The sequence below is a fragment of the Microtus ochrogaster genome, linkage group LG3 (genome assembly GCF_000317375.1).
Source record: "Microtus ochrogaster isolate Prairie Vole_2 linkage group LG3, MicOch1.0, whole genome shotgun sequence".
NCBI lineage: Eukaryota > Metazoa > Chordata > Mammalia > Rodentia > Cricetidae > Microtus > Microtus ochrogaster.
In genome coordinates, this window is record NC_022029.1 from 14,087,435 (window position 1) to 14,112,379 (window position 24,945).

The following is a 24,945-nucleotide window of genomic DNA, read 5'->3' on the forward strand; positions in this document are numbered from 1 at the left end:
GAGAGAGAGAGAGAGAGAGAGAGAGAGAGAGAGAGAGAGAGAGAGGCATAACGTACAGCTGTGCTGGCCAGCCTTGACTGACAAAAGAACAAACACCCCATGAAGCAGAACGAACGCCTGCCCTACCATGGCACTGGGTTCAGCAACAGCTGGGTAAACAAGTGAACTGCAGGCTAATTCCATGCCCAGACTCCAGGAGCACTGGGCAGAGACGCATCCCAGATGCTGGAAGCTGACAGACGTCTATATGGTATCCCACATCTTCTGCAATCGGCCCCTTAGGCCTGGCTGACATTTGGGTCCAGTCTCCTCCAGGCAGGTGTGTGGGCATGCCAAGGCCTTCTGCATCACAGGAGACCCACCCTGGTTCACGGACATGCTTTCTCGGTAGCTGGGCAGTGGGCAGCAGGAAAGAACCCACTCAGGGACAAATTGAAATGGGAGGAGTGTCACGTCCACAGATTTTTTTTTCATTCCAATGTGATAGAGAGGCACAGATGGTGGCAAAGAGAATTTTATTATGAATGACCACAGTAAAAAGAGGAGAACGGTCAGTGTTTGGAGCTTCTGTTTGGCCTGTGTGGTGCTTTGATTTCAAGAACTTCCTTGGTGGCTCTCCCAACTTGAGACCAGCCATGTTCATTTCCCCTCTCTGACACAGCAAGAGATCCCACCGTGAGGGCTTGCTGTGAACGGAGGCCATGCAGAGCTCTCACCCCCACTCCCTGCTCTGTACCCTGTAGCTGGCTCTGTACACAGAGGTGACGCGTGAACCCTTGGCATTTCCTGAGGGACACTGCTGTGGGTAGCGAGGGGTATCTGCTAGTGGTGCAGTTTTCTGTTTTAATTGCCCTTTGGAAGGCTGCCAAATTGAGTCCATATGTTCCAGGAAGCAGGCCCACAGTGAACACATTCCACGTGGAGGGAAAGGCTGAAGGTGTTTCATTTCCACGCAGCGGTGGGCGGACTCGCAGGTCATCCTGCTCTGGGCTTGCATGCACAGCACCACTCAGGAGCCCCCCCCCCCCCTTGGGCACAATGATTTCCCACGGCTGCTGTAATGGAGGACCCCAGAATGGGCACCCCAAAAGCAGAGCTTTGTTCTCTTATGGTTCTGCGGGGCCAGAAGTCCAAAGTCAAGGAGTTGGATAGGCTGGATTCCTTCCTGGAACTCCAGAACAGAATCCTTCCCTTCTCTTGGTTTCTGGTACCTCTATCTGGATTCTAGTCACCACTCTGGCTTCACATGGCATCTTCCATCCACCACTGTGCCAACCCACTTCTGTTTTCTTATAAAGCCCATCCTTGCATCAGGAGCCACCCAGTTAAAGGTGACACCCTCACCTTAATTAGACCTCTCAAGGCCCACCTCCAGCAGAAACACCTGAAGGTGACCCTTTGATAGGTGACAAGCAGTGCTGAGGACAGTGAGGACAGTGAAAGTCCTTCTGTTTTTCCCAGCTAAGAAGATGGGCCTGACCCCTGAGCCAGGTGAGCTGGGGAGGTGCCCCGAGGTCATGACTAAAGAATCCAGGTAGCCGGGTATTGAGGGGGTACTATTTAATCTACTACAATGGGCAGGTTACCACATGGGGAGTATTTTAACACTTTGACTCTGCTTTATCATTCACTGGAGCGTTACAAAGAACAGTCAAATCTCTTTGGAATGCGTCCATCCTAAAGGACAGCTCTGTTCTCTGTCTGGGATGCCTCCAGACACGCACAGGTGAGGGGAGAGGAAGATGTAGCACAGAGGATGGAGCCCCCCCACACCCGCTGCTGGCATTTTAGCAACCAAGAAGGTCCCCAATGGTAGAAAACAACTCAGGCAGCCCACAAAGCTGTTGCCAGTCCACCAAACCTTCCACTCCGTTCCCTTGAGCTACAGGAACCTTGGGCCCTCTCACCTACTCCTAGCTGAGTGTTGGGGCTTAGAAATGTTAAATAACAATAATAACAATAACACATCTGCGTGTGACGCTTTCATAGCCGATCTATCATTTTCCTACTTTATTTCGGAGACTTTAAGAACGGTGCCCTTCCTGCACAAAACATCAGGGTGCATTTATATTAAAAAATGAAACTAATTAAAATGTTTGAAAACCATAAACCACCCCACCATAAAACAGCAGCAGCCCGATTTTTTCCAGTCTAAAAAGATTTTTCTTCCTCATTTTGTGGTCCGCTTGGATGAGCAAACCCCTGGAGTGGGAAGGCTGAAGTACGAGAAGTGTTCCCGTGCGAGGCCTCTGGTGAATGCTGGCTCCAAGGGACAGCTCCACACTTTGCTGGCACCATAGGTGTGTGTGTGTGTGTGTGTGTGTGTGTGTGTGTGTGTGTTGCTACTGTGTGAAGAGTCTCTATGTGACAAGAGAGGTCATATGTGACAAAACAGGCCAGGTGTAAGCACCTGCTAAGTGAGGATGACTATGAAGCTGCCTGAAGTCCTGGAGGGACCAGGATCCAAGATGGCTGGAGGGAAAACAGGCTGAGCTGAGAGATGAAGACCTGGATGAAGATCAGTCATAAACTAAGAAGGGTCAAAGCTGGGTCGGGCTGTACCTCAGTACAAGGGGCAGCGGAGGCCGTCCTAAGAACCTGAGAAGGATCATCAGGCTATTGAGGCCTGAATGTTGATTCCTTCCATTTTCTCAGATGTAAGTCTTTATTTTAATTTGCTTTTGGAATTTTAAGCACGAGGTAATATTTGTCTTTCATTTGCAGGCACGACGATCCCTGGCGTGTGTTATCTACTTACGATTGGCCCAGCAACAGGCTAGACTTTCTGCCTGGCATTTCTTGACTATACCTGAGCCTGCTAAGAGGTAGTGATTTTGTTGTCCCCAATTTAGACAGGAGCAAGACAAAGCCACAGGATGATGAAGCAAGTAACCAATGGCAGGAACCTCAGGCGTCTACGTTCTTCTTGGCACAGACACACATCTGCTCCAGATCACTTGTGCAAGAGGCTGGGGTGTGCAGCTGCTATTCAGCAGGGAGTGTGTGTGTGTGTGTGTGTGTGTGTGTGTGTGTGTGTGTGCAGGCAGAGGTGAGAGACAAGGCTTGGGGATGTCAGTACAAATCTATTAATTGGGATATAAAGAAGGCCGATGGAAGACAGGAAGCTGGGAGATTCTCTATCCCGTTGATGAGATGCATTGGGTCTGAACTATGAGGGAGGAGGAGAAACAGGATGGATGATGGAGAACAGACATAGTGGGAGGTGGACTTTGGAGAGTCAATGGGCAGTAGTGGGGACAGTGAGAGACAGGGAAGAGTCCAAATGAGATGCTTCCTGAATTACACAGCCAGGTGGGTAGTAGGCTTGACCCCTGAGCCAGGCACATAGTGGGAAACCTAGGTGTAGGGTGAGACAGAGAGCTTAGCTCTGGGCATTTGACATTGGAGGCTTCAGGTAAACACGAGGGAAATTAACTATAAACCAGAGGAATGGGATTAGTCTAAGTTCAAACCTCATTTCCCACATTTTATGAGCTACAATACTGAGCAAGTTTCTAGGCTTCCCGAGACTCAGTTTCCCAGTGTGAATGGGGACACTTACCACATGGAATTGTAAGATCTCAGATAAAATGTGTAAAGCTCTTGACATAGTACCTGGCTCCGAAAATGCTTTTAAACAATAAAGATAGAAGAAAACAGTAACACACAACTATAATTCCAATGACTAACATACAACGTGGGTTGGAAGCCAGGACTACTGAGGACATGGGTTCTGGATTTGAGACGTGAAGTGTTGTCCTGCAGCCATTCAGCCTCAAATAAACACACAGAGGCTTATACTAATTATAAACCGTTTGGCCAACTGCTCAGGTTTATTACTAACTAGCTCTTATGACTTAAACTTGCCTTTTCTTAGTAAGGCATTCTCATCTTGCTTCCTCTGCTTCTGGCTGGTGACTGTCTCTCTGTCTTTCCTCTTCCCAGAATTCTCCTAGTCTGGTTGCCTCACCTCGCTATACTTCATGACTGGCTACTGGCCAATCAGTGTTTTATTAAACCAATATGAGTGACAAATCTTTACATTGTACAAGAACATTATCCCACAGCAGAGTGTGAAAGTGGATAACCTCTCATTTCATGGAATCACAGCAATTGTTTTACAAAATGCCTTAGTTTGGGATTCCTTTAACCAGGGATATGCCATGTGCATTTCAGTACAGATGTGACTTATCAGTAGACTATGATGTCACAGGGCGAACAAGAGGCAGCCATGGAGCTGCTCAGAAATGAGACCACCGCCCAGCAAAGGCTGAATGCGATTTCAGAAGTGCACAGCTATTTTTTTTAGCAAGGTAAGTGGATTTCCATGACTACCTCTTCTTCCCACAATTCAATGTGATCATTCAACACAGATTTACTGAGCACATAACAGGCAAATGTGAGGTACGAGCAATTCAGAAACCTGGGAAGACAAGGTCTTCTGTCTCAAGGACCTACATTCCGGAGGGAGGCAGATGAGTGAGAGGAGAAGGTCACACGGTGAAGGCCGTGGTCAAAATAACAGACTACAGAGTACGTCTTAGACACCATTGTCGGAGATTTAAATTATTTAAGCACCCCTGCAACCCAAATGAAACCGACAGTACAGTGATTTCATTTTATAGAAGAGGAAACCAAGCTGGTGAGAGAGCAAATTAACAGGCGAAAGTCGCACAGCGAGGATGCAGAGGAACGAGGACTCAGACGCGTGTCGTGTGATGGGTCTGGGCTGCTGCCCCATCACTGTGTAGACAGAGGTGTGCTAATTACCTACGCAACTGATGTGCAATTGGTATCCCCACTGATGTGATGGGCTAACCAACCGATCCTTTCATGCTGTGTGTACAGAAAACTTGTTGGACCTGGCTGCCTTCCGGGCATTAGCCACCTCCTCCTCCTCCTTTTGTAGCCCTCAGGCATGCCACCAGACAGAAGTCAAAGGGGAAATTGTGGAACAAACAACACAACTAGGTGAAAACCATGTCATTTACTGATGCCCTGCTGTTTCAGAGAAGACCCTGGAGTATCTCTTCAGTTCTTAGAGCCCATCGATGGAGCTATCTGAATAGCCAAAGCCAAAGATCGTGATGGGCATCTACCTGGATCTCCCTCCCCCATTCTCCTCTCCGGTTGGCTATGGGACACCTCTGATCCATGCCACGTTCTTGGATTTGCTAATAGAAGACAGAGCCTGACCCCATCCAGGGAGTTATGATTACCTTTTATGGAGCCCTGTGGTAACATCACGGCCTGAGCGGACATTGAGGATCCCAGTGGAGCATCCTGAAATACTCCAGGCTGCCTTTCAGGCAGAGCCTGTGTGTGGGATCGATCAAGCACTCAGACAACAGGTGTTAAGAGCCCTCAGGCTTGGAGAGCAGAGCTGAGAAGCACACCTGAAAATGGGTGGTGGTCAGCCAGAGCGCATCCACCAGGGATGAAGTTGCTGGCGTATGATGGATAGCCTGGCTTTGTTGGAGCTAGGGTCTTTGTCGCTCAGGGAGCCAGAGGTGGGCAAGTGGAGGGAAAGCAGCTGCTGGCTCTGTGATGGTCTCAGAGCCCACCTGGTTGCCAACTGTGAAACTAATGTTGTTTCAGGGATGGGAGACAAGGGACATGGAATATCCGGGCTTCCCAAGATTTGGCAGGAGAAACACGGAGTCTAAGTGTTTGATGTGGCAGTTACTAATTTCTGCTGGGAGGAAGCAAACACTCATTTTGCAGGGCCTGCAGACCTGCCAGGTGTGCATCTTCCCCGTGGTCCTGTCAGCTCCACAGGCTCCCTCAGCCTGGTGGGGGAAACTGCTGGGGCCTCAAAAATGGATCATCCCAAATTTTGAGCACCATTTTCTTCCTCAATTATTTACAAGGAACGCGATGCGCTGTAATGGAGTCTAATTCATGATGCGTTTTAATGCTTTTATAACACAATATTCTCAACACTCCCCCCTAATCTTAGCAGATGACAAGTTGCCACTATTGAATTCCCATTAATATGAATTACGGGCACAATATATTTCGCCCAATATAATTTCCTCAGTCTAATATTTTGAGGGAATGGAAATCACCTCCTCAGCGTGTTTCTGATGGAGGAGGTGATGGTGGGGAGGAAAGTTGGTTCCTTTGCCAGGGTGGGTGTTAGTAGGTGTGCTGGGTGGAAGGTGAGATTCTAGCTTCCTAGATAATGAATCTTTCCTCCTGTATTGCCTTCTCCTCAAGGTCAGACTCATCAGAACTGGGGAGGATTCCACCCTAAGCTGAGTGGTCCTGCATCTTGACCCCAGGTCCAGAGCTAGGTGGACTCTTGTGGCCACATAACCCTGGGTCTTAAGTGACTTCTCAAAGATTATGTAAGGACACACTGTCAATGGGCAAAGTCACTGAGAATGGTGGCTAGCTCACAGCAAGCTAGCTCACATCAGTGTCGGAGAAGATGACAACGGCACATTTTGGGTCTCGGCTGGTTGACTGACACTCTTAATTAGTGCCTGAGATGGTTTGTAAGAGCTTGGGGTCAGTATGCTCTCACTTCCAGGGAGCCTCTTGAAGCTGCTGAGGTTGTAGTCACCTGCACCCCTGCCACAGCACAGCGGAGGCTCTTGGCGGTGTTAGAGGTATTGACCCTGAGCACAGCCCTTGATGATGCTAGCGCTCTCCCGATCTCTCCCATTTCAGGGCCTGGCTTTCCTACTGTGCATGGGAACCAAGGGCCTCTTGAGCAGCTGTGGTTGGGGAAGAGAAAATGGAGCTCAGTCTCACTTCCAGGGCAAGTCTGTCCAGCGGTGTGTCTGTGCTCTTGGGTGATTGTGGGCAAGAAACATAGTTTGTCTCCTCTCTCAAGTGAAGGCAATAGAAATGCTATTGAAGATTAGCATGGGGACTAAAGGAAAGGGTGTAGGCAAAGTTCTAGAAGTGCTTGGAACAAAGTGATTACCGCACAAGTGCTAAACTAAGACAGGGTCATGTAAAAAGCTGCCTTGAGGGTGGGGGAGATGGCTCAGTAGGTGAAGGACTCGCTGCATAGAAGTGACGACCTGAGTTTGGGATCCCAGAATGCATGGAAGGCGGGGACATGATAGTACCACATTTGTAAGCTTAGCAAATCCTGTGGTGAGATGGTACAGTCCCTGGACGTTCCTAGGCCAGCTAGCCTGGTATACTGAGAAGAATAGGAGAACCTGGCTTAAGGTGGAAGGTAAGGAATGACACCCAAAATATCCTCTGACCTCTATATGGCATGTATGCACCCATATGCACACAGGAATATGCATGTGCATCTACACACACACACACACACACACACACACACACACACGAGAAACAGCTGTAGCGAAGTAAGCAAGTGGAAAAGCATCTGAAGAAAATGTAAATGTGTAAGGAGAAGGTTGTAATGCCAGGATCCTACATGCTTTGAAGATGTAGGGTGTAAAGAAAAGAAATGCTTCACAGGGATAAAGTTCCTACTGCCAACATCACCTCATCATCTGAACGTGGGTACCAACACTGGGCCAAGACGCTCACCATGTGGTCCTGCCTTCTTTATCCTCACCCATGGGCAGCGCCACACCATGTGGTCCTGCCTTCTTTATCCTCACCATGGGCAGCGCCACCACAGTCCTTTGATGAACAGATAGGTAAAGACGATGTAAAAAGCATTCATCCTCCCTTGCCCAATGGTAGAGGCTCATGAGTGAATAAATGCACAGGTGAGTTCATTCATCCTGTTCTCAAACAGGTACTCAGAGCCTTTCCTTGCTGAGCCTCACTTGGAGGACCTTACATTTAGTAAGGAGACAAATGAATATGCACTATGTAGTTACCCTAATAGGACCATAGCAGCACTGTTAGGGGAATGAGGGAAATAATAGCAATTTTCCTCGCCACTGATGTGGTCATACTTAGGCTGTCGGTTGTAGGGAGAACAGGAAATCTGGAATTACGATTCTAGGAAGAAGAAGTGGCAAGTGTAAAGTCCCCGGTGCATGAGAGATCTTCGTAGAGTTGAGGCATTGTAGTCTGACTTTGGTGTGTGTGGCGTGTCTGTGCGTGAGAGTGTGTATGTGTTGGGAGATTTTCCTTAGACTGAGACAGAGTCTCCCTAAGAAGATGGCAGCAAAACCATGCTACGGCACAGATGCTTCGGGAAACATCTGGAAGCAAACTTCCTGCACGTAGCAGTAAGTACTCACAAGTGGCTGATAGGAAATGAGCGCCCACGGTAGCCACCGCAGTGGTTTTGGTGGCCCTGCTTTAGGTAAGGTCTAGGAGACGGAGGGACCGCGAACTGTTCCTTATGAGTCGCCCTTACGGCAGAGGTGGCTTTCACTCCTTTATTTCTTAGCCTATGCACACAAGAGTCCCCGAGGCAAGCTGCACTGTGGCTCCGGTGTCAGGTTTCTGGAATGTTCCATTCCTGTGTGTTGGCTCCATCCTCAGGCTCACAGTATGATGGCAACTACATGTCAAGGGATCGCATCCAGACACGACATGATCCAAAGTAAAGAGTTGTTTTTCTTGAGACTCTTTCTTAGGGGCAAGAAAAGCTCTCCCAGAAGCCCCCATGATATCCCGGCCAGAACTGGGTCACATGACCCTTGCAGACCTCGATAAACGGGCAGGAACAATATCGGATTACATACCTATTTCAGAATCATTGCAGTCCCAACTGCGACTTGGATCTGTTGATCTCAGACCTAGGCATTAGATGCTGAGCCAGAAAGATGTCCATTTAAAGGTAGATGGAGAGAAAACAGATGTTGGGCAGGTGACCAGCAGCATTTGCCATAGACAAGGATGAGGTCTTTTAAGGTCTTTTCAGGAGTATTTTCTAGTTGGGCTCACCTCTGAGCCTGTCACCGTTCCACCCCCAAGTCCCATCTCTCCCACCTGCCAGAGGGCCACTTCTGACCTGAAGTCGGGATTCTTTAGTAGGTCAAGAACTGAGATCATGTTCTGTGCCTGTCTGCTCCTTAGTCAGGTGAACCTCATTTAGATGCTTTTCCAGACTACATAGATATCAGTGCCACATGTGGTCCAGGGCTAGCTACACATCCTCTTGTTCAAGACGCTAACCTTGAGTGTGGAAGATATTGTAGTCTACCTTTCACAGCCAGTGAGAAACATAGCCAACCTGTGCCCCGAGAATGAAAGAGGACAAGGGTAGGAGGACAAGGTGGTTGAGTAACCCAAGAAAGACACTTAGAGCCTCAGGAGGAGGTGTGGGTGGCCAATAGGAGAAGTTGTCCAGAGGTGGGTGGCAGCTACCTGCTAATAGTTGGATTCAGGGTGCAGGGGCAGATTGGCTTCTGCCTCCCACACATTTGGCTCCAGCCCCAGCTCCATGGCTTCCTTCTCTAGGTGCCATGGCGTACAGAGTATTCCCCTTTCTCCAGGAAGCAAAGGAGGGGTGAATGGCACATCCTGATGCCCGGCTCACATGCTTAGACTAGTTCTCGGGGCTCCTTATTTACCAGAGGGAAATGAAGTACTGGCCCGTGGATTCCAGAGAGGTGAATTCACAGGACAAGTCAACATACCACGTTTCCTTCACTGAAATGGAGGGGACTCTGGGGGGAGGGTGTCAGTGGAGCAGAAACGACACTCAGGTGTCAGAAGCCATCCTGGTATTTGTTCCCTGAGTTATTTTTGGCCCTGCAGACAGCTCCCTGTAAAAAAATGGGCTGGGCTCTGAAAGTTCATTGGTGATTTGGCTGTTTAGATTTTGCAACATAGTTTCCCTATGAAAAAACCCCTCTGTGACAGACGGTGATGAAACTTCCAAGCTAGTCCTCCAAAGCCTATTTAACCCATGACGTAGCTAAAGCTCTGTCCTTGTGCAGTGAGGAAAAAAATGTTTAAATTCAACACGAGTAACTAAATGAAACAGAAAACTACTGAGTAAGAAGTAGATTCCTGTTGATCTTGCATGATGCTGCTCCCAAAATCCTTCTGGAAGGAGGGGCCCTTTTGAGGGTCTGGGCGGGGACTGTTTCAGATTTATTCCACTAAGGAAAAGAGGCATCAGACTGTCGAGTCTAGGGCTGAACATTTGTGTCACGCTGTTAGCTCTTGTTCCTGATTTCACTCTCTTCCCGAAGTCTGCCTGGGAGAATATTTCCCTGCGTGGGTTTTCATGGGGACAAGGCCATGAAAGGCGTCTCCTGGGGGTGGTTTTCATTTTAAGTTAAAGCCAGCAGGCCAGGAATGGCGGTGCGTGCCTCTAATTATTAGCAGTTGGGCGTCTGAGGTCAGAGAACTGTTTTGAGTTTGAGGCCGGGCTGAACCACACACAGTGAGAGTCAGGTTAGCCGGGGTTTCAGACCGAAACCTTATATCAAAACAAAACAAAATAAAAAATTAAAACAAAACAAAAGACAAGCAAACAAAACAATAACAGCAACAGCAATCCCAAATTGCTAGGTTAGCATCTTCTTTGTGCATTTCGTGGGGACAGCGGTGTCTCTGTCTCTCCAACTCGGAGAGGGGGGTAGTAACAGGTCAAATATGGCCTTCAGGATAAAGGGCAAAGTCTTGGCCAGCTGTAGGCTCTTGAGTCAAATGCACCCTCAAGGTGTGATCCCCTAGAAGCTAAGGGGACAGCCTCTTTAGCAGCATAGGTCTGTGTCTGAAACCTCTCCATCATTGTTCCATATACACAGGATGTAACATTGGGATGTCTAAGTTATGAGTATCTCATCCTGATACCCTGTCTCAGGCTAGGTGGTTGGAGTAGTAGGTGGATCCTATGCTTTCTGCCTGGGGCATAAAAGCCTTAACTAGAAGCCGGAGGACAGATAACCCAGCATAAATAACTGTGGTGGGGACCTGCGGTTATTCCATGAAAATGATCACAACTCTACCCATCGATGCATGATGCCTGCCTCTAGCAATGTGGTGTTGCAGTCTCCCCCTTCTCTCCTGGTTTCTGGCTTGGGGGGGCTACTTGCTTTGATTGATAGGTCTTTAGCTTCATGCTAAGGCTAGAAAAGCACCCGGGCACTGTTTTTGTGTTCTTGTTGCCTTTGAAACCCCAAACCACCATGCGAATGAGGCTGAGCCAGCCAGCCAGAAGTCACGCTGAGAAACGAGGTCCCTGGTCTGACTGTCCACAAGCCACAGATGTGGGGAATGAGACAATCTTATCACTGGAGCCCAGCTGAGCCAGCCCTGCCTGTACCCTCAGAACTGTGGTGAGATCGAGCCACAAAGTCCAAGGGTCATTGTTGAACAGCAAAACTAACTTGTACACCCTGCTGCCTCCTGTCCATGGCGTCTTGTGTCTTTCCTTTGTAATCCCTCACAGGCTTTTGTCCAGGCTTATGGTCTATCTCTTAAAAATGTAGTAAAAACACACATGCTTCTCCCTCTTTAGTCAAAAAACTGAAGTTCAAGCCACACAGGTTTGCCCACCCCAAAAGGCAGCCTTGAAACGAGTGTTTTGGAGAGGTGACATTTCTCATTTCTGTACACACTTGGTGACTGACAGATGGGTTTTAAGTCGATGAAGATACAATCCACACTGTAACTGTGAGTTAAGGTGCGGGCGAAAGCCATTAGCTCTGTACCAACACATGCAGGCTGTCTCCCAACGCTTTATCTGACCTGATAATTTATCACAAGGGAAATCAAGAATACTCGTCGGTAGATCAAGGCCTGGCCTTCAGGCTGAAAATCACGCGCAGTGGGGAAAGGTGCTAGGAGAAGTGTGTGGGGGGTCATTCATCCAAGCCCATTGCTTCACAGCCTTGATTTCTAACACGAGTGAGTGTACAAGAGGCAGGAGAGCTGAGAATGCTCCATCTTCGCCATTCACAGACCCCAGAACCACGAGACAGTAGGGGCTGTGCCTTACACTCGAGGGGTGGTTCCCAGATGCCCACGGAAACCCCAGGTCATCCTCCTAAGAGGAACAATCCCTGGGAAGCTGAGGTGAACCTCTGGGCAGATGCATTCTTTATGAGCAGTTTTCAAGCCCGACAGCCTCCAGTGCTCATAAATGTCACCCCCCCCCCAGGAGTATGGTACTCTGTGCACCGATTTCCTAGCCCCTGCAAGCTTTCCCCAGGCTTCTAACACAGGCTACCATTGCTGCTGCTTAGCCAGATTTATGTTCAAAGGCTGAGTTCCAAGGGCTGATGGGAATGTCTCAGCCTGAACGCCCTGACCACAAGGAAAAAGAGGCCTCATACATTTATTTTGCGGGCATCTGTGAGGATTCTCCAGTCTATTCTTTCAGTAGCAGAATTGCATTTTATGAAGCTATCCCTTTTCTGTTTCATCTGTCAAGCAGGTTTGCTGAGAATAATTTAAATTTCATGCAGCAGCAACTGCAGGGCACTGGTGCCCTCCTTCCGTTCTCACAAACAGGCCTGGCATGGAGCCATGCCTTTTCCTCAGAATTGCCCTCCCCAGTGCCCAGACAGACAGTGGGAATAGGAGTGTGGTGATGGCCCTGTTCCTCAGTTTCTCCTCCTGCCACATCAGAGGGGGATAGAATAGTTCCTTGAACCTCCCAGCAGCGCCATCAGGCTGACTTGCCCCAGAGGAAGAGCTATGCAGACAGACCCAACTGCTAGTTGTATATGTGTGTGTGTTTGTGTGTATGTGTAAGAATGTGAGTATACATGCATGTGTGTGCAGATACATGCGGAGGTCAGAGGCAGACACTGGAGATCAGAGGTTGACAATGAAGGTCAAAGAGGTTGGCATAGGAGGTCAGAGGTTAACACCAGTTGTTTTCCTCAATCATGCTTCACCTTAGGTTTTGAGACAGATTCTTTCACCGAACCTGGAGTCCCCCGATTTGACTAGATTGGCTGGACAGTAAGACATAGGGATCCACCTGTCCTTGCCCACCTAGCACCGGGATTAGAGGCCTATACTGTCGTGCCTGGCTTTTTATGTGAGTGCCACGGACCTACACTCAGAACACAGGAGGCGTTTTATCGGCTGCACCATCTTCCTAGCCCTAAAATGAGCTTTGATTGACTGCTTACTCGGCAGCACTTATCATTTCAGGGTTTCCTCCACACATTAATTTACATAACCCGAAAGTTAAACACACTATTATCATTTCCATTCTATAGACGCGGAATCTGCAGCCTCGCTTGCAAACGGCAGGACTCAGTTTCAGTCTGTCTGACCCAGACGCTCCCGCCAGCTGTACAGCGAGAGCTGACATACTCTCTGGTTTACATTGTCCCTTCTGTGACATGAGACGCAAACATGCCCATTTTCTGTCCTGAAATTCAGAGTTGATGGTCACTAGATGGGCTGGTGATGGCAAAAGCTGCTGTCACCCTCTTGCAATCATGGTTTCCATGGTGAACGGATGCTGCTTTGCAGCCTGGGGTGGAGAGAGCCGGCCCAGGCTGGTTCTGTCTTAAGAAGTTGTTATGTTTTCTCTGAACCACACTATTCAGAGCTACAAAAAGGGGGCTGGCTGGGTCGTCTCCAAGAAAGCTTGCCTTAGGCTCTGGCAACTCATAAACTCATGTCCTGGAGGTTGGAGAGCAATGGGTACGCGTTGGGGAGTGGGAAGGTTTAGCCTTCTAGACCCTCCTGGTCATCTATCTTAGTATCCCAAGAGTCCACGCTTAGCCAACTGGTCTTTCATCAAAATATGCGGGAATTCTTTAGGCCATGGACAACTGAAGACACAGAGAACTCAAATCAGGCCTGGAGGCGTCACGACACAAAGAATTGTCATCACCTTGTTACTCCAGTCTCTGGGAGCATGAACACCTTTCCAGACAAGAGCCCAGCCCCTCAGTCCTGACAGAGCAAGGACTAGCACTGGACGTCTGGCATGGAGAGTGCCAGGGACGCCCTGAATACCAGCGCGAGGGGTGTCTCCAAAGGCCCGAGAGCTGTCCCTGTCTCTAAGTAAGCTTGTGTTCCTAGGGGTGGTCCTGGCCCATGAGGAGGGACACTGGTCTTCTCCACTGAGAGCCAGGTCAGTGACTTCAAGCAGCCTAATACACTCAGGACAGCAGGAACTCAATCCTGCTTCTGATTCTGTCATCATTCCTTCCTCCCCGCACCTTCTGCAAGGTGGCACCTATACTTCCCTTTGAGGAACGAGCCTTCTGGGCTGATGAAAAGAAAGAAATGAGATCCCCTGCCTTGGTCACCTGCTTGCCAGGTGTGCTGATTCAGCTTCAGTTGGGATCCGAGAAGCCATCCCTGTCCATCACCTCTTCCCTCTCTCTTCCCCTGCTAGCTCCAGTCTTTCTTCCTGGATCCCAACCACTCAAGCAATTCCCTTCCCCACTTGCTCAGGGCTCCAGCCTCTGTGCTTTCTCTAAAGAACCCCCTCCTCTTTCTCCCGGGTGGTGACAGAAAGGAACAACCTCTCCTCACAGTAGGACAGCCTCATTCATACAGGGCCGAAGCCTGTTGACAGCGGTGCCTACAGGACGCACCACCAGACAGACAGTGCCTGTTCTGTTCTGAGCACTTCATGGAACTCCATGCACGCAGTCGTCATGGTGAGTCTGGTAATCAGGGAATACCACCCAGCCCTAGAACTGAGCCCAGAGGGCTCAGCATCACTCAGCAAAAGGGGAATTAGAATGAAAATTTAGACAGTTTCCAAAGCCTAGCTTTATCTACTCCATGAATTCACCACCATCAACAACTTCAACAGGGGAGAGACTTGCTCACACGGTCACACATTCATGTATATACTGACCCATAATTTCCCCAATAGCAGGAGTCTCTCCTCAGGCGCTGCTTGGTGAAGAACTGGCTGGTTGACCAGGGAAACGGCTGACAGACACCTGGGTTTAGCCTGGGTGTCCACTGATGTAATCTTGGCATGGGGGTAGACACACAAGCTAGAGGACAGGCATCTGAGCCAGCGGCAGCAAGTCCACAGTGACAGGAGGCACCATTGCCGACAGCAGCGGTTCTCAACCTTCCTGACGCTGCGATCTTCTAATGCAGCTCCTCACGTTACAGTGACCCCTCGACCATAAAATTATTTCCATTGCTACTTCATAACTGTAATTTTTCTACTCTTATGAATCATAATGTAAACCTCTAGGGTATCTGGTATGTGACCCTGGCGAAAGGGTCTGTGTTTGTGACACACAGGTTAAGAACAGCTGGCCTACATCAAAGGCTGGTGCCCTCAATTGAGACCGCCGCGGGCAGGTCCTCTTGCTACTTTCCCACCCTGTCCCTGCATACAATTCTCCAGCAACCCAAAGACCTCAGCCCCTAACCAGATCCAAACCCAACCCTGTGGGTATGAAACTGCGCAGAAATGCTTGCACAGCAGAGATGGCATCTAGTCTCTACGCTGTCAGATGCCATGGGGCTGACCTTCTTGGCAGGCCTGAACTCCCACCCTGTCTCCAACCCTGAGTTGGCCATGGGCTTCGTCCCTCTCCCAGCTGTTCTTTCCTGTCTGCCTCTTGTTCTCTCCCTCCCACGTGGCTGTGCTTTGGGGTCTGGCTAGTGAGGAAGGTTAGTGAATAGCGAACTATTTTGGAGCAGATCAGGTGCCATGTGTCCAGGGAAGGGGTAGGACATCCCTTCAGAGAGCCAAGGGCACCGCCTTTCACCTGGCAGAACCCTAAGGTACGTATTCAGAAGCACTCAGTCCTGGCTCTAAGGGATGGAAGCCATCAAGCACATCCGTGGGTTTAGCTTCTCTCTCACCTGGAGTCCTGGCTGTTGGCTCCAGAGGCCGCCAGTCTCCAGATGGTGAACAGCTGGCCTTGAAGACTGTCTGCCAGATGTGGCCAGCAGGGCTGGCTGGCAGCAGGCTATCCTGGACAGAGGTCACCAATTCATAGTGGCCAGGGCCTGGTGCCCAGGGCAGAAATGTGTTTGGCTAGCCCAGGGAAGTGTGCCCAAATAACCCTCCGTCTCTGCTCCTATCTGGCATTATTTCCCTCCCTGCCTTGGTGGGGTGGTGTTTTCATAACAAGAAAATAAAATCAATAAGACACTGCAGCAAGATGTCAGTGTGCTGCAAGCTGGCCTCCAATAGCTCCATTGTCTCGGGTCTCCGCTGGCCTCTGCGGCCAGCAGCGCTGTTATTAATGGGAAACAGGGCTGAAAGGGAGTTTTGAAAATCGTAGAGACAAAGGCACCGAGCACCTGGAGAGCATCGTCCACCACCACAGCTACCTCACAATGGCCAGCCTGGGGCTTCCCGCCTTTAATTTCTCCTGCAACCTTTATGAAAGCAGGAAAAGAAAAGCGTGCGTGCGCGCACACACACACATGCAGCACACACATACACACCCACAGGCACACATGCAGGCCCCGAGAGGGCTCCTGGGAAGTGGTTCTGAATGGCTGGCAGAGCAAAGATGGCCTGCAGAGCCTCTGCCCGGCCAAGGGGGATGACGGGATGAATGTGTTTCTTGCCTTGGCCATCAGCTATCCCTCTGTGGCCCAGTCTGCCTGAAGGGCTCTGCGCAGCACGCAAGAGGGGGCTTCAGAGCCCCTCCGTTCAGTCCAAAGCCAGTCAAGAGCCTTGGCGATGTCAATTTCCACATTCCGTTTTACACACACTGGCTTTTGCCACCGTTCCTGAGGTTTCTGGAACGGTCGCTTGCTAAAATAGGTGGAGTGATCAGGAGCTAATACGTCGCAGGCATGAGTTCGGGGTCCTCACGGGAAGTGCTGTAACTATGATGTCAGGGGACCCTCAGCAATGAGGCAGGCACGAGTACACACTGACCTTACAGGGTTGCTGTGAGGCCCATGGGGACTGCAGACATGGGAGTCCCCACCGTGGTGATGAATCAACAATGGGCTCTTGACCCTGGGTGGCTACTATAGCAACTCCAGCCACTGATGACCTGCCGGGGACTTACATGGTTTTAGCCCTCCTATTTAGGGAAATGAGTATCGCTCATTCAGTAGCGTTCAATCAGTACGTATGTGGCATCAGCATCTGCCGATCTTCCGACAAGTTAGTGACACATAGCAATGTCTGGTAAATGAGGTCGTTTTAACCTTCAGAAACAACAGAAATGCATTTCATGGAGGCTGTGGCCCTGGTGACACCAAGCAGGGAGTAAGGCCTCCTCCGTGCTGAGCTGGACTTGACTTGTTGCTTGGCTCCTACCCAGAAAGGATACCAGGTCTTACCTTGGTGGTGACTGCAGAGGCCGAGCTGGCCACGAGACTGGTGATGGCTTCATTGCTGCCCGTCGTGCAGGGGGCAGGAGCTGTGGCAGGTGTGGGTAGCCGGGAGGGCACCACGGGCAGTGGTAGGAGGCCTGGTCGTGCGCTGAGACTGCTGGCTGTGCCGCCGCCGCCAGCCCCGGAGGTGCCACTGCAGACACTGGTGGCCCCGTGGGTCCCATTGACGCTCCACTCACGGCGATCCCAGCCTACGCGGTAATCTCTTTCGAAGCGGCTATGGTGCCTGGACATCTCGGTGGGCCGTGGCAGTTTCTCACAGGGAACCAGAGCCCGGACCTGTCAGCACAGAACACAGGAGGGCCGTTTAAGCTAAGAGTAGCTCTGCCTGGCCACAGGGAGGCGGCCACCACCAGCAGCGTATGTTCTGCCTCTGCTCTGGGTTCACTAATGGGTTTTCAAATACTAGCCAGTTTCGGAGTTTTGGTAAATCCTAGATTATTTATCAGTCCCACTTCTCAGATGATGCAGAATAGATTGTTCAGGAGCACATGGCAGAAAATAATGGGGAGGATTTGAACCTGGTTACTGTCAAGACATCATTTTCAATTCTGCCATGCCACCCTGTCCTGAGCAACATGAAGTACACATCTTACTTATGGCAGGGAAGCATCACCTGCTAACCCCACTGGGATAGAAGACCTCTGCCTGCGTACGCGCCAAGCACAAGTCAGACGACTCACGTGCGTGCTCTCTTTAGAGTAGTCACAGCCTTGACTGAAAAGCTCTTTTGTCCCGTACAGTACTGTGAGGTAACAGTGCATGGTCAGCCATCAATTTATGGACAAGGAGACACACAGAGAGCAAGGGATCCCCACGAGGGCAGGGAACTAAGAGGGGGAAGAGGTCACTATGTCTCCAAAAGATGTCAGCTTCCAGGGGTCAAGTCCTCCCTGAAAATCCCAACCCTATGATTCAGAGCTACGCTTCTGGGACCTCGGTACTCTGGCCTCTACTCCCTGCATCTCCCACGCGGCTTCCTGAGTATATGAACAGAAGGCCTTTCAGGGTTGTCATGGAGACTAGACGCACCATGGGATGGGAAGGGCCCTCTGAGTCACCAAGGACTGTGTTTTGCTCTGCATCACTATGATAGTGCTGGCTTCTACCCAGGCAAGGACGAGCTACTCCAATCAGGAAAAAGACAAGACTATAGAGGGTGGAGAGGACAAAGGGGAAAGGGCCTGGCTGTGCCAGGGCAGAGATAAGTGGCTGATGATGAGGGATGCCCTGCACTTCACACCCACAGTCCGGGTTGTGTTTAAGGACTTCCTGCGTTTTGGTCTTATTCCATTTTCCATCCACATCCAGTCTAGGCTCCTGTCTTCCATCCTGCCAGCCTGGTTCTGAAGTTGCTGGCTACTAGACAAGGCATTTATTTTTAAAATGACTATAAAACCCGAGCCTCCTCTGGTCTTTGCATATCTGCCTTCATTGTCCAGGACTCGTGCGTGGGAGCCAGAGCCTGTAACCCCGTCTAGGAAACCTGCTACCAGGCTCTGCTTCTGTGGTGGCCCAGCTCTGGGAGCCATTCTGTAAGGTGCACAGAACAGACTAAAGGTAGCCTGGGCTGAACCTGTCCCCACAAGTGGCAGAGCTGATAGGTACCATTGAAAATGGATGTTGGTTCCCTGTTTACTGTGTCATTGTGTGTCCAGATTCATAAAACGCCACAAGAATTCATTTAAAATATTGACTTAGTATTCCACATTGAAAAAAAATTGTTTCCTCTGCGCCTTTGGCCATCCCTCACATTTTCCAAACTAAACTTAGTTCTACTTTTTTGATTCCTGTCTGCCCTGGAACCTGGTCCCATGTGGCCCCTGATGTGTCCACCCCAGAGGAACTTGCTCTTGCTGAGGTCACAGATGACCTATTTAAATCCTAGGCACAGTCATGCCACTATTCCTCTGGAATATGAGAAAAATAATATTTCCTCCTCATTATTATGCTTTAATACTCTTTCTGGGTTCACCCCTGCTCCCCCACTGTTGAATCTGGCTCCCCTTGGATGATCCCACTCAGCAACTCCCCCTTATCCATGTCACTGAAAGTTATTTTCCCAGGGGTGTCCCTCCTAAGTATGTCCCTACTTTCCTTTAGCCTGCCCGGTGCCACCTGTCCACACTTCAGGTTCCTAAATGGCACAGGTCCCCAAATCAGCTTATTATTCTTCAGCCATTCTCAGGAATGTCCTGCCTCAGAGACAGCCACCGTCACAGCGCAGGGTGGGTATCTGAGATCCTATTACCCCACAGGCTGTCAAATCTGCCCCCATCTGCTGGAAACTCCCTCTATGTAATCTTTCCATGTCAACTATATCAGCTTGGCTTCCTACACCCAATCCTGCCTTCTTACCCACTGCATTATTTTGAGATAGGGTCTCCTTATGCTGTTCAAGCAAGCCTCTGTAGCTCAGGCTGGCCTAGAATTCTATGTAGCCTAGGCTGACTTCAAGCTTGCCTGCTCTTTTCTACCTAGCTGTCCCCCCCACCCAAGACAGGGTTTCTCTGTGTATCTCTGGCTGCCCTGGAACTCACTCTGTAGACCAGGCTGGCCTTGAACTCACAGAGATCAGCCTAACTTTTTCTCAATGAGTGGTGGAATTAAAGGCTGGTGGTACACCCTGCCTTTAACCCTAACACTCAGGGAAGAAGAGGCAAGAAGATCTCTGTGAGTTCAAGACTAGTCTACAAGAGCTAGTTCCAGGATAGGCTCCAAAGCTACAGAGAAACCCTGTCTTGAAAAACCAAAAAGCATGTGCCACCATTGCCTGGCCACACTGTTTTAAAAGCACAAACCCAGTCATTATTCTTTCCTTTTCCATGCACAGAGCCCATCCTTTTGAATAAGGCTCCAACTCTCCGTGATGTCGCAGAAGACACTGGAGAGTTTAGACTGGCCCATTGTTCTATCACCTTTTCTCACTCCAAATGCAGAGGCAACGCCCACTCATCCATCATGCAGGGCCTGTCATGGAACCATACCTAGCGCTTACTATTTTGTAATTGAACATTTCCACACAGGACAGACACATCTGTGTGGAAGGGGAGCTTTCAGACATCGATCCTCGAGTCTCCTGACTGGCAATTTGGAGGCACTAAGTTAAAAAAAAATGGCCTACCTTGTCAGCAAGTAGGACTTGAGCCTCTAAGAGTAGTTCTGGAAGATGAATCTACATTTTGAGGGTATACTTGACCTCATAACTTGGGCTCTTGTCTCTCCATTTTTCTCAGCAAGGCAGAGCTCTATCAATGGCCACAGTCTTGGCACAGTGCTTCCCTACACTGGGTCCAGGGTGGGCAGAGACTATGCTATGTATCTATGGCGCCATGTCCTCTGTTCTCATCCTAAGCACCTAGGAATAGCTCTCCCAGATACCCTGACAGTGTGTTAGGGCCATTCATCTTGCTCTGGCAGAAGAAAAGACTGGGTAGTTAATAGGATGCTTTCCAGACCCTGTCCTATAAAAATGTATCTTCTTTTGGAGTAGTAAGATGGCTTCTTGGGTAAAGGAACTTGCTGCCAAGCCTGGTGACCTTGATTCAATCTCTGGGTCTCACTTGGTGAAAGGAGAGAAATGACTCCCAAAAGTCTCCTCTGACCCCTACAACTGCACCACGGCACATACGAGCATCTGTGAGCCTGTGTGCGACCTTGTGCACACAAACACAAGTAAGTGTAATAAGAACTTTGGCGGTATCTTCTTTTTAAAATGTGAGTGTGTACATACTCAAGTGGGTGAGTGGGTGCATGTGAGCACTCACACAAGTGTGTGTACGTGCATATGGCAGCTAAAGGGTCAGCTCGCACTTCATCTTCAGAATTGCCGTCTGCTTCTTTTGAGGTAGGGTCTGTCACCAGGCTGAAGCCCACCACTAGGCTACGTCTGCCTCTCCCGCATTGGTATTACAAAGGAGCACCATCACACTCGGTGGGACTGAACTCAGGTCTTCTGATGCAAGACGAGCGCTTACACCAACTGAGATATCTCCTCAGCTCCCACCCCAATATTGTCTATGACTCCATGGTTTCCTCTGCCACCTGGCGACCTTAGAAGTCACATCTTCAAGACAGTGCAGCTGTTCCTTAGCAGAGGCTGCCCCACCGGCGCCAGGCTTCACAGGATTGGGCCATAAATCTATATCACTTTCAGATACTTAGAGTGGCAGTTACGACAGCAGAACGTCACCTAGCCTGACTATTACACTCAGTCAACCCCTGCATTTCCAGATAACAACACAGCCTCATCTAGCACAGAAAAGTCATTTCTTCTCAGGCGGCAGAGAGGCTCAGGGAAGTCAGGACCCCTGCACCAAGATGTGTCTGAAAGCTGCTGAGAACTGGGGGTCGGGTCAAAGGGATCTCGTTCGATGTAGCTGCTCACCTCAGGGACCATGTGCTAGGCCCCACAGTTCCAGTGTGGAAGAGAAAAACAAGACCCAACAATGAGCAATCCCTACCACCTCCAGCCTTTTGCCACCTCTTCCAGTCTCCTTCAAATGCCAGGGAGGAGGTGGCGACGCAGGCAGCTGGAGGCCACACAATCTGGTTTCGGTCTCATTAAGTGTATTCAAAACAAAGGTCAACTATTTGCATGCAAGCACTTGGGTCAGACCTCATTCCTCAGTTTAATTTCCCCTTTCAAACGAATGAAAGAAACACATTGCAGCTTACTCCAAGCCAGTAGGCAGTGAGCCAGCTCCAGAGGTGGCAACATAAGTATTTCCTGCTGGGCATGGAGCCAGCGTGTGTCAGAGGTCTCATGTGCACATACACGTGTGCCTATATGGTACTGCAGGAGGCACAGGAAGTACCCACGTGGAGGATGGAGGCCCTGAATGGATACAGTGCCTAGGATCAGACTGGTTAAGCAATTCCAGACAAAACACAGAAAAATGCTTCCTTGTTGAGGGCGTACCCTTTCCTGGCAGGCTGCCTGGGCACTGGTGGAGCCAAGGCACAGGGCCCTGCACCAGGAAGAGAGGTTATGAGTGGCCACCACCTTGCCTTTGGTGTGGAGGGGACAGTTCACAGAGAATCCAGGTCTTATACCTGGGTGAGGGAGTGCCTTGCCAGAACCTGTTTTTGTGTGACACACTTGTGTCAGAACCTGTTTGTGTGACACACATGTGTCAGAAAAGGCTCTGAGGCCGAGAATCACACCTGTAATTCTAGCAATGGGGAGGCTGAGGCGGAATTATCGCTAGGGGTTTGAGTCTAGCCTGGGCTACATAAGGAATTAAAGGCCAGCCCGGCTTATCTTGAAGGGAAAGAACAGAAAAACAGCAAAGAGTTAAAGAGTCGGAGAAGGAGGGCCACAGTGTGGTCCAGGTCATGCCCCAGGCTGATTCTGGAAGGTCAGTGACAACATTTGACACACACGACTTGGCTCGGAATCTTGTTTGCAGCAAAAACTCTTTCTCCACCAAAGTCCTGCCTTTGAATTATCCCAGGGATGCAGAGCCAGGAGAGGAGGGAAGATGGCCAGAGTCTTCATGGGGTGAGGCATAGAGGGGACCCCCTCCCCCACTTCACATTTATAGAGACTACTACTGCAGAGCAAGCACGCCCCTCCATGAATTGGCCTGCACATCTTCACGGCAGCCCATGCGTGGACACCCACTGGCTGCTTCTCAGTACCAGGTCTGGCTCAGGGCTCGGAGCCCAGGCTCTGCACACAGTTCAGAAAGCTGGGACAGACATTCAGTTTTCCACTCTCTTCTTTTTAAATCCTCCCTTCTTCCTCAGGAAGAGGACCTCGGTGGCATCACAGTAAATAGGAAGAAGTGTTGCTCTGAAAATTTAGTCACTGCTAGCAACCCAGCCTCTAGTCTATCACTCCCTGTGTTACTGCGTATCACACAGGAACACATCAAATGCAAGGGTTAAGTCTCTGGGCATGCTCCAAATCCAAAGGCAGCCACATCACAGAGACCAGGTCTTAGGAAAACCAGAATGAAAGTGCAGATACCTCCGCCCCACCCTGCCCCCACCCATCATGAGACAGACAATCCCTGAGAAGTACAAAGGCCACTTTTGGGATATCATTGGCATAAAGTCTCTCATGGAAAGGGACTTTTTTTGTCCATTGCTCCTTTGTTGGAGAGGGCAAAGGACTGCTCTGCTTCTTTGGGCAAGTGTGCTACTTGACTTGGTGGCTCTATGAATCTCCTTCCTTCCAGGCTCCCCATTCACTGGGAGTGGACGGAAACCGGTGGTTTGCTTCCTGTTGACAGGTGGAACTAAGTGTTCACTGTGATCAATACAACCAGAACCCGAAGCATCTGAGACGCACAGTAATGGAGGAGGAGTGGCCCATCTCCAGAGGCTCTGCGGCTTTTGTCTGCAGGAGACAGCCGGTGGGTATCATTAAGGACCAAATTGAGAAAACTAAGTAACCTCAGTCCCTGGGACCCTCATATCCATGCTGCTCTCCATCAGAAAAACAGGCCTTCCCCCTAACTGTCATGAGGCGAATCGAGGCATGCACCCCACGAACCTCAGCATGTATAGGAGAGTCCACCAGTGAAGGACAGGCATAGCCATAGTTCTGGTATAGACGATAGGTCTATAGCCTCAAGGACAGCAGGAACTGGCAGACTTTGCCAGAGTCCCAGGAAACTGTCAGTCTAGGGGCTGAGTATATGCCTGCCATCTGCAATTGCACACAGCTACTGAGACCGCCTGTGCTAGGCAGCTGGGGCTTCTTAGGGCAGCCCCACCCAGGGCCACAGGGCAGTAACGGATTGCTAGCAGAAGGACGGTTATCTCCAGCTAATGTCCATGAGGTCAGGGATAGTGTCACTAGTCCCAGGACCTGCCTTGATGGATGAACTTCTCCCCGTAGCTCAGGGAGAACCAAGACAGTTCTGAGAAGGCCTGGGAGCCTGAGGATGGACATCAGAGGGCAATCAGTTGACATCAATACTCAGCTCTGCTACCCAGCCATGCCTCTCGTTTCTTAGCAGCTGTTGGCCGGGCTCCGCCTCCTGGACACTTGTTAGACACTTGCTAGATACCAGATCAGCAGCTCTGCTACACAGATATGCCTGGAAAGACTTCATCATGAATAATTCATCGGTAAATAATTAAGGATTGCCATGTGTCACAGTGTGTGTGTGTGTGTGTGTGTGTGTGTGTGTGTGTGTGTGTGTGTGTGTATTGCCCATGGAGGGCTGGAGCCCAGAGAGTAGTATCTCTTGAGTTCTGGGCACTAGCCCCTGAAAATCCTGTTCAGGACCAGCATGCTGTGTCTACCTGAATACACAAACAGGGTAGCTGCGGTCTGTGTCCAGGGGCTCACTGTGTTTTCTGGATGTCGGCGCTGGCCCTCACATATTAACATTCGTGGTGTGTACACACTGCACACAGGATCACAGGTGGCTAATGACCCTTTCCTCATTCTTATCATTAAGACACGCCGAAGGAGTGGACTGCCGGCTGCGAGAGCCCTGAAGGCGTGATTAATCCACAGAAGGCAGGGGAGCCCTTGCTGCCTCCAGACTTGGGGAGCCGAGGTGGCTGGCTGAGGAATGAGCCATGGACGTCCGGCCCGATTGGAAAATGGATGATTGCCTCATTTGGGGAAGACGTGCTGCCAAGTCAATTGGAACAGCCTGTGCCCATCTTTATTATTTTCGTTTTCCTCTCTGCATCTTTTAGTTTTTCTTCTGGAACAAAACATTATACAGAAGCCAGAACACCATCTTGGCGAAAGCAGCACAAAGGAATTCTCTGGGTGTCTTGCGAGGAGCCAGCTTGGCTGTGACTTGGTGT

General features: G+C 50.0%; 1 protein-coding gene across 4 annotated transcripts in view; it reads right to left on the reverse strand.

Annotated features, from left to right (window-relative positions):
* Klhl29 (kelch like family member 29) overlaps positions 1-24,945 on the reverse strand; it is a 305,091-nt gene that overhangs the window by 114,078 nt on the left and 166,068 nt on the right. For 3 of the 4 annotated variants that reach the window (XM_026786007.1, XM_026786006.1, XM_026786008.1), the window contains one exon: positions 17,113-17,445. The exons of the other annotated variant lie outside the window; for it this stretch is intronic. In XM_026786007.1, coding sequence (XP_026641808.1) covers positions 17,113-17,400 — 288 coding nt within the window. In that variant the 5' untranslated portion in view covers positions 17,401-17,445. The remainder of the gene's footprint in view (positions 1-17,112; positions 17,446-24,945) is intronic. 4 annotated transcript variants of the gene reach the window in all.